Below are 10,328 nucleotides of genomic sequence, written 5' to 3' on the forward strand. Positions count from 1 at the left end.
TGATATCCGCCTTCAAACCCTCCACAAACTGCCTCAACTTCTCTGGTGGACTATCTGAAATCAGAGGCACAAAGTGACAGCCCCTCTCGAACTATCTCACATAATCAACCACTGTCTTGTCCCCCTGACGGAGACTCATAAACTCTCGGATCATGCAACTGCGCACATCCTCAGTGAAGTACTTGGCGTAGAAGATACGCCTAAACTCTGCCCAGGTCAGTGTAGGAAGGTGAACTCCCCTGGCTGCACCCTCCCACCAGAGCGCTGCATCGCCCCTCAGCATGTACGTCGCACAGTTTACCCTGTCGGTGTCTGTGATCCCCATATAAGCAAAGATGGACTCCAGAGAGCGAATCCATCCCTCCGCCACCAAAGGATCGGTGGTACCAACAAACTCCTTGGGTCCCTTCTTCTGGAACCTCTCAGCAACGTCCTCCTCATGGGACAACCTGGGACGAGTAGCCTGCTGCTCTAACAGAGCAGTAATCCCTGCCATCATATTCGCATTGGCCTGCTCCAATGCTGCTAGAGGGTTCTGCGGAGGTGGAGGTGGAGGTGTAGGTGGAGATCCCCCACGTCTGTTCATCGGTCTAGGAGGCATTCTGCACCACCACATATTTCTTTACGTAAATCGCCATGCATAACTAAGTTGTTTAAAATTAATGCTAACTTAAATTCTAAAAATTAAATCATGCTATAAACACTTAAAACTTACAGACCGGTAGCGTGGATTTCTGAGCTCGCATAGCAGTAATGACCCCTCCAAAAACCGTGCTCTGATACCAACTGAAACGACCCTAACTCTATAATTAATAAATAAATATGCGGAATTTTTTTTTTTTTATACTTACTAAATAAAATATGTACATATATGCCCATACATATATGCACTGAATAAAAAGATTTAAAAATAAATAAATAAATAAACAATTAAATACTTAAATAAAAATGCATTCTTTAAAATAAATAAATATTTGAGTCAAACATTTACTTAAAAATACTGCATAAATAAAATGATTAAAATTTGCATGCACTGACAATATTCAATAAAATATTCAAAACTCACAACCACTGAAAAATAATATAAAATGTGTAACGTGCTGACATAATCAAAAACATGCATGTGACTCAGAAATCTATCATGGTCACGGGGTCACTGCATGCCCGCTCATACATCCTCGCCTCCGGTGGGTACAACCTCATCCTCAACGTACTCACCTGCACCATACCAGTGTAGTGAGCCTAGAGGCCCAACATGCTAACATATAACAAGGGTTTAAAATAATTTAAAACAATTAAATACTAATACATACATATACATGAATGAGCATGCTTGAAAATTTCATAACATAACATAACTTAACTTAAATAACATAATACATAAACATTGTTGAGCAATTTATTTTCTAACATCGCATGGTTGTATCCGTAGTGTAACCTTAAATCATACATTAAATACTGATCAGCGTGGAAACCAACGTACGTGGCGGTGACGAATCACCTCTTAAATTGGCAGTAAACTGCCCTTCAATAGTTCACATATGGGGATGAATCCCCCTTAAATTGTCACACTACTTCAACTTCCAACATAAAATATTTTATTATTGCTCAACCTTAAACATTTAATTATGCATAAAATTATTTCATGAATGCATGTACTTAATTAAAATGTGTGTCCTTCATATATATTTAATTTAAATTTCTTACTAACATATACATATTAAAATAACTTCAATGCATAAAAATAATTAAATATATAATCAGGACACATGCAATTTTTTCATGGATTGTCCTGGACTGCTGGCCCTATAAACTCAAGCCCATTTACTTAAATCTGGCCCATTAATACTGAGACTGGCCCAATAAAAATTATTCTAAGCCCAATTAAATAATTAAAGCCCATTAAAGCATTCTAGGCCCAATAACAACTTAAACTGGCCCAATGGGACCAAAAGCCCAAAGACTGGCCCACTAACTTTTATGGGCTCAAAAGCCCATAAAATTTATGGACTAACTTAATTAAAATTTTAAAAACCCAAATAAAATTATTTGGGAGTCCAAATAATTTTATTTCTAATTAATTGGCTCAAAAACCAATTAATTCATAAAATATTTTAAAAATAAAAAGACTCGAGCCCGGCCCACCAAACCCGGACCCGGACTCACTTAACCCGACCCACGACCCACTGACTTGACCCGGACCCAAGAACCCGACCCGGACCCAGCCCTAACCCTAAACCCGAACTCACCCTCTCCTCTCCTCCTCGGCCGCCGCGTGCAGCAGCCCTTCTAGGGCTGCTGCCGCCCTGCTCCGGCCACCCCTGGCCGGAGCCCTGTCGCCCAGACGTAGCCCACGTCTGGGCGGTTTGAACCTAGCCACCGAACCACTCCCATGCAGACCACCAACCATCAGCCGAGCCCCCTTCCCCTAGAACCCTAATCTGCGCACATGGAGAGCAGCCCGACCTTTGTGGCTTTCCTGGGCTCTTTTGGCTCGAACCACTCGAGCCATTCGAGTCCAGGCCACACCAACACCCCCTTCTAGACCCTCGGCCAGCAGCTAGACACAACCAAGAGCAGAAAACGTGAACATGAACAAGCAAATCACACGGCCAAGCTCGATCTCCACGATAGCCGAAGAAATTTTCTGAAAATATTTAAAAGTTATGATGCATACCTCATACACACACTATAATAACCGATAGGTACAAAAAAATTCAGAAGAAAACATGCCTTTCACCGAAAACGAAGAGAAAAACGAGCGTGGGACGATTCCAGGACGACGGGGGCGATGACAACCGACTTGGACCTTCAAAACCGAGGCTATGGTGACTTCTTTGGGGTCTGCTCGATGAAGAAGATGAATGGAAGGGAGGGAGGCGGCTAAGAGGGTAATCGGTTAAGGGTTTGGGGTAGATTAGGTTAGAGTTTTTATTTTAATAAAAATAGGTTTTTAGGATAATTAAAATACATAAATAAGGGTTTTTAAATTCAAAATATATAACTTAAAACTCTAACTAACAATTAAAATCTGATAATAAATTTACAAATCCCGAAATACATAATTAAGGGAATTTTAAAAATACTAAAAAGTCAATATTTTGGCTTATTTTGAATAAAAATGAACTTCTAAAATTATATAAAATTAAATACTAAAAATTTTGAGATAATAAAACTCAATATAATATTTTAGGGCTCTAAAAAGGCTCATGAAATTTATTGGCTAGAAAGTTGTCATCTTGTCCGTCCACGGTCCCGTCTACGCGATAAAATAATTAAAATACTAAAAATCATAAAAATCGCTAATTATGGGTTAAATGCTTAAAAATGAATTTAAATCATGCACAAATAATTCACATAATTATTTAACCCATAAATCTAAAATTTAAATAATTAAATTTCCTAATTATGCATGCGGATTTACGTATTTAAAAATACCGGGTGTTACAGAGCCTCATCACCACCTTGTACGGTCCTTCCCATTTAGGATCGAGCTTCCCTATAGCCCCCTCCTGAACTTTTCTCAGCACCAAATCCCTACCTGGAAGCCCTTCCTGCGCACCCAACGATTATAGGATCGAGCTACCCTGTTCTTGTATGCCTTCATTCTGATGGCAGCAGCTTCTCTCTTCTCCTCCATAAAGTCTAAGTCTTCCATTCTCTTTTCTCCATTCTTCTCATCGTAGAAAATGATCCGAGCTGACTCTTCTCCAATTTCTGCTGGCAAGACCGCTTCATTTCCATAAACCAGACTAAATGGAGTCTCTCCTGTCCCAATTTTGGGTGTGGTACGATATGACCATAACACACTAGGGAGTTCCTCCACCCAATTTCCTTGGGCTTTTCCTAATCGGGTCTTCAAGCTTTGCACCAAAGATCTGTTAGTGACCTCCACCTGACCATTGCTTTGAGGATAATGGACAGATGTGAAGTGTTGTTGAATTTTCATCTCTTTGCACCAAGCTTGCACCCAGGCTCCCTGAAACTGCCTCCCATTGTCGGATATAATCTTCTGCGGTACTCCAAACCTACACACAATATTCTTCCACAGAAATTTCATAACTTCTCCTTCAGTAATTCGTGCCAAGGCCTCCGCCTCCACCCATTTAGAGAAGTAATCTATAGCGACCAACAATAATTTCTTCTGAGCTGGGGCTTGAGGGAAAGGACCCACAATATCCATTCCCCACTGATCGAAAGGACACGTTGCCACGATTCCTTTCATTAACGCCGCTGGCTGATGCTGAAGTCTGCTATGTCGTTGACAACTGTCACAAGAAGTCACCAAAGCTATGACACCTTTCAAAATAGTAGGCCAAAAATATCCTGCTAAAAGAACCTTACGGGCTAGAGAATAAGATCCCAAGTGATTGCCACAACACCCCTCGTGTATCTCCTTCAGGACATAATGAGCTTTCTTAAGACCCAAACACTTGAGAAGAGGTCCAGAAAATGACTTCTTATAAAGAACTCCCTCCACCATCACAAAGCGAAGACTCCTCTGTTTCAACCAATATGCCTTCTTTGGATCCTTTGGTAACTCGTCCTTCTCCATGTATTCCAAGAGCTCTTTTCTCCAGTCACTCTCTTCCGGAGCTAATGGTGTGAGCTCCGTAGAAGGTGTTAATTCCACTTGTACGACTACCTCTCTGTTTTTCCAGTTATGAAGTGAGCTAGCCATCTTGGCCAGAACATCCGCCTTTTCGTTGCTCTCTCTAGGGATCTGCTCAAACATTACCTCATCAAAGAGGCCCCGAGCTTCCTCTATTGCCTTCATGTACTCTTTTAACTTCTCACTTTTCACCTCGTAAGACCCATTCACTTGCTAAGCTACCAATTGCAAATCAGAATAGAGATGTATCCGGGCTGCCCCAACTTGCTTAGCTGCCCGAAGGCCAATTAACACGACCTCATATTCTGCCTCATTATTGGAAGCTCGAAAATCCAACCTGACTGCCAATCGGATCTCATCTCCCTGAGGGGATATCAGAAGCACCCCCACTCCACATCCTTCGCTGTTAGAAGAACCATCAACATACACTTTCCATAAGCCCTGCCCTTCCACATGTTTTGTTTCGGCTAAAAAATCAGCCAATGCTTGAGCTTTAATCGCTGCTCTTGGTTCATACTGAATATCATACTCACTGAGTTCAGTAGTCCACTTTACCAATCGTCCCGAAATTTCAGCGTGAGTTAATATCCTTCCCATGGGACTATTGGTTAACACCACAATAGGATGTGATAGAAAATAAGGTCTGAGCTTTCGGGCCGTCATAACACAAGTGCCAACTTCTCGACCTCTTAATACCGGAGCTCAGCACCCTTGAGAGCATGTAAGAAAAAGTAGATATGATGTTGAGCCGCTCCCTCCTGCCTAATGAGTACCGAACTGACCGCCCCCTCCAAAGCTGAGAGGTAGATGTATAACGGTTCACCCGGAACTGCCTTAGCCAATACAATAAGTTCGGCTAAATAATTTTTTAAGTCCTCGAACGCCTTCCCACATTCAGCATCCCACTCAAACTTCTTAGCTTTCCGAAGAACCTTAAAGAAAGGTAAACTTCTATGAGCTGATCTGGATATGAACCGAGATAGAGCTGCTATCCTTCCTGCCAACCTCTGAACTTCTTGCAGATTTCGAGGATGAGACATGGATTGGATAGCTTGCACTTTCTCGGGGTTAGCTTCAATCCCTCTCTCAGTCACCATATATCCCAAAAACTTGCCTCCTCTTACTCCAAACACACATTTTTCAGGATTGAGCTTTATTCCGTAGGACCTGAGCGTGGCAAAGGTCTCCCTCAAGTCGGTCATCAAACCTGCATCATCCTGGGATTTTACCAGGATATCATCCACATAAACCTCCACATTTCGGCCAATCTGGGAAGCAAACACCCTATCCATGAGCCTCTGATAAGTATCCCCTGCATTTTTCAAACCAAAAGGCATCACTCTGTAACAGAAAGTTCCATGAGAGGTAGTGAAACTTACTTTATCCTGATCTTCCTCTGCCAATGGAATTTGATGGTACCCTTGATAGGCATCCATGAAACACAAATACTGATGACCTGCCGTAGAATCAACCAACTGATCAATTCGAGGTAGTGGATAGCAATCTTTTGGGCATGCCTTATTTAAGTCCCGAAAATCAACACACATCCTCCATTTGCCTGAACTCTTAGGGACAAGGACCACATTTGACAACCAAGTAGGGAACTGAACTTCCCTAATATGACCTGCCTTAAGGAGTTCATTCACCTCTTTCTTAATAACCTTATCCTTTTCAGGCCCAAGTGTCTCCTTTTCTGTTTTACCTGCTTCGCTCCCGCGAAAATGTTGAGCCGATGAACCATAACGTCTGCACTAACCCCTGTGAGCTCTGAAACAGACCAAGCAAAAACATCTTTGTTCTCCTTCAAGCAATCAATCAAGCTTTGCCTCATTGAAGAACTGAGATCAGCGGCTAACTTCACCATCTGAGCTCCAGGACTTAGCTCTACTTTCTCATGATCTTCTTCAGAAATTAAAAATACCTTTTGACCCAACACCCTTGGTGCTCGGCCTATCAAAACCATTCCTACTTCCCTCCTACTTCTCTTTGCATCAACCTTCACTTCATTCACATAACACAAACGTGCTACCTTTTGATCACCCCTAACAACCCCCACTTCTTTTCCACTTGGGAACTTCAATTTCTGGTGGTAGGTGGAAGCCACAGCTCGGAAATCACTCAGGGCAGGGCGTCCCAATATTCCATTGAAAGAAGATGGGGCATCCACCACTGTAAAGCAAGTCATTTTGTTTACTCTCTGCTCTCCACTCCCAAGGGACAAGGGGAGCACTATCTGTCCCAACGGTTGCAGAGCATGACCCGTGAACCCATACAACTCTGTGGTGATTGGATCCAACTCAAATCCTTCCAATTTCATTTGGTCCAGAGTTTCTTTAAAGATAATTTTTACTGAACTCCCAGTATCCACAAAGATACGAGCCACGTCATAATTGGCTATAGTCAAGGTGACCAGTAGGGGATCATTATGAGGTAGCACCACATCCTTTAAATCTTTCCTTCCAAAACTGATGTTCGGATCAGTGGGACAGCTGAGCTGAGAATTTACCTCAAAATTTTCCAACCTACGCCCGTGAGCTTTGCGAGCCCTTCCCGAATCTTCATCCGTACTACCCCCTGAGATCATATGGATAACACCCCAATTGGGATGATTTGCAATTTTCTGCACCCTATCTCCTTGACCGTTTTGAGGAGCTCTTCCGTGATGATCACCTTGATTCTCTCTAACTTCATTCCTTTGATTCCTCCATTGGGGAGCTCGGCCTTGGCGAGGAGGATTTGCCCTTCGAGTCAGCTCAGCTCTTATTGGAGGGTCATCATACATGATCCTTTGAACCTCCTCACCTAGCCTCTGACAATCATTGGTGATATGCTCATACTCCTGATAAAAATCGCAAAACTTGTCAGATGGCGGTAACCGCGGGCCTTTCTCAGCATTACGAGGCCTCACAAGTGCTCGCCTATCCTCACATACTTGCATTGCCTTCTCCAATATTACCGAGAGTGGTACATAGGGGTAGGGTCCTTTGACCCTGTTCATCTCTTCTGCAACCCTCTTCCTTCCTCCTTCTGTCTTCCCCTCTGCCTTTGCTCCCACCTTGGCACTGGGCTTACTCCCAGACGTTCCTTCCTGTCTCCTCTGCCTCTGTGCATCCTCCAAATTCACGTACTTCTCAGCTCGACTAAGGAGCTCATCATAAGTCAAAGGAGGCTTCTTGACCAAGGATCTGAAAAACTCTCCTCCTCTCAACCCTTGAGTGAAAGAGTTGACCAAGGTGTCAGCAGTGGCAGCAGGTACTTCCAGAGCTGCTGTATTGAAGCGCTGAACATACTCCCGCAACGGTTCCACCTCAGATTGCTTCATATTGAACAAATTGAGAGAAGTCTTCAAATATCTCTTGCTACTCGCATATTGGTGTAGAAAAGCTGAGCTGAAGTCATTGAAACTCTGAATACTACCAGGCTGTAAAAGGTTGAACCATTGCTAGGCTGACCTTACCAGAGTAGTGAGGAAGACCCGACATTTAATTGCATCTGAATATCTATGCAACAAGGCTGCATTTTCAAATCTCCCCAAATGTTCCTCCGGATCTGAGCTCCTGTCATATTCCCCTAAAGTAGGCTGCTTAAAATTTGCAGGGAGTTCTTCATCTAGAATAGCCCGAGCAAAAGGACTTTCCCTCTGTATAGGCCCAGGCCGACCTCCGACTTGCCGACCTAGTCTCCTGATCTCTTCCCACACCGCATCCATTGGGTTTGGCTGACCCACGGGAGGAGGTGGTGGATTTTGACCCATGGCCGCTTGCACCGTTTGAGTGATGAACTGGCTGAGCTGATCTACAGTCATATCCGCCACATTTCCTCTTCCCCTTCCTCTTCCTCTTCCTGCCATATCTACATCTTAGCTTGAATTTCTCACGGACGGCGCCAATTGATATACCTCAATAAAGTGATCTCCTTGGATGAGCTGAAGAAGCTCCTCCAAATAAAATATGAACTGCTGTTGACCTGAAACCACTAAAACAAGAGTGTTAAGGGGGGCCGGAAGGTGTTCCGGCGTATCCCCTCCGACGCTCAAGTCAGATGCTAGGATAGCGAAAATATAGAGAGTGGTGTGTGCACACGAGTGAAAAATTAGGATCCAAATAATGAAAGTGAACCTGGTATTTATAGGAGAGGGCTCCGGGTTTAGCGCCTACTTTCCTTATCAAGAATCCGCGAATTCCGGGATCACAATCCCGAATATTTAGGCTGAGATCTGGCCCGAATCTTATGTGCCAAAGGAAATAACAATACACTTAATCTGAGCTGAACAGTCATCATAAGGATGCTATACTGCTGCTCTCCCTGAGGTTATATGGAAAAGGGGTGAGTGAGTTACTGTTGAACCCCTGAACTCCACCTGAACATTGATCCTAACATCTTAGCTAGCTCATCAAGGTTATTCAACCCCTCTACTAAGCTAACTCCCTACTGACATCGAGACTGAGATGAACTCCAGAGCTCCCAACCCGAGTTGGAGAGGATGGTGAAGGAATTTGTCTGAGCTCCCGAGCTCCCAAGCTGAGCTCCCGAGCCGAGCTGGAGGTAATGGTGGAGGAGCTTGGCTGAGCTCCTGAGCTGAGCTGGACATTACAATGGGAGAGCTTGGTCGAGCTCCCGAGTTCCCAAACTCCCGACCCGAGCTGACCCTCCAGACGATTCTGGCTAGCTAAGGATTGATCTTTACCTTATGGTCATCTATGAGCTGAGGTGATTTCCTCTTCCGGGTATCAGGTACGAAAGTGTTATGTAAGAACACTCAATAATACTTTTTAAATGGTTCACCGTTTTCTCCGTTGCTATGCAAGAAATTAAGAATGTGTATTATTGCACCTTTATAGAATAATAATAATAATTTCGTAGCATGGTTAAAGTCGATATTTATCTTATAAATTTCATATATTCGAATGAATTTTTGTTGTTTAAATTAGTAATATTAAAAATTTCAAATGTTTATATAGTATTCCACGATATTTATGATATATTTCAAATCCATCTAAAAATTATGACATTTGAATTTCATTTTACTTTATATAGATTTGATATCTTTCCCATTTTTTTTGTTGTTGAGATGTTCATATCAACAATTTTTTTTAAAAAAAATACAAGTGGGGCGTTAGCTCAGCTGACTGTCACAAAACGACATCTTCTCGCGCATTCCGGAAGATTCTAAAACATGGTGCTAGGTAAAGGTTGTGCATATTTTAGAAGTTTCTACATTATTTATGACATAGACTTATATAGAACTATCTAGAATACACTTGTACATATGCACTTGCATAGAATCATGTAGAAGGAAACATCTAGAGTTGTGTAGAAGCTAGAAACTTATGGAGAATTAATCTCCACCGTCGAATCAAAACGATCTTGATCATTCATTGTAGGAAGCCACCATTATAACAGGGTGGATCCATCATTTGTAACTTACCAAGTTTGAAAGCAATACAAAGCATTCTCCAAGCTCTCTTGTGTTCTTACTCAAACACTTACACACACTTGCGCAACAAAGGCTACCTTGCTAGTACTCGCGAGGGGCGTAGTCAAGTAGCAAAGGCCGCACGTGATCTTAGAAGGGCTAAGTTCGTGACATGACGCTCATGATACCCTGCACACTAGTGTGCATGTTATCAAATATGTTATTTTATATACATGATGTGTAAATAATTAGTGCATAGATTTATTATTTGATCTATTGTTTTATTACTAACAATTAAAT

General features: G+C 42.5%; 1 protein-coding gene across 1 annotated transcript; it reads right to left on the reverse strand.

Annotated features, from left to right (window-relative positions):
* Positions 1–2,428: 2,428 nt before the first annotated feature.
* LOC140860415 (uncharacterized) lies at positions 2,429–8,462 on the reverse strand. Its single transcript, XM_073263432.1, has 6 exons — positions 8,065–8,462; positions 6,315–7,971; positions 5,309–6,087; positions 4,910–5,213; positions 3,542–4,825; positions 2,429–2,560 (listed from the first exon to the last, which is right to left on the reverse strand). The coding sequence occupies exons 1-6, from the start codon at positions 8,460–8,462 to the stop codon at positions 2,429–2,431; spliced, it is 4,554 nt and encodes a 1,517-aa protein (XP_073119533.1).
* Positions 8,463–10,328: the final 1,866 nt, after the last annotated feature.

This window comes from Henckelia pumila, chromosome 4 (assembly GCF_033568475.1).
Source record: "Henckelia pumila isolate YLH828 chromosome 4, ASM3356847v2, whole genome shotgun sequence".
NCBI classification, from domain to species: domain Eukaryota; kingdom Viridiplantae; phylum Streptophyta; class Magnoliopsida; order Lamiales; family Gesneriaceae; genus Henckelia; species Henckelia pumila.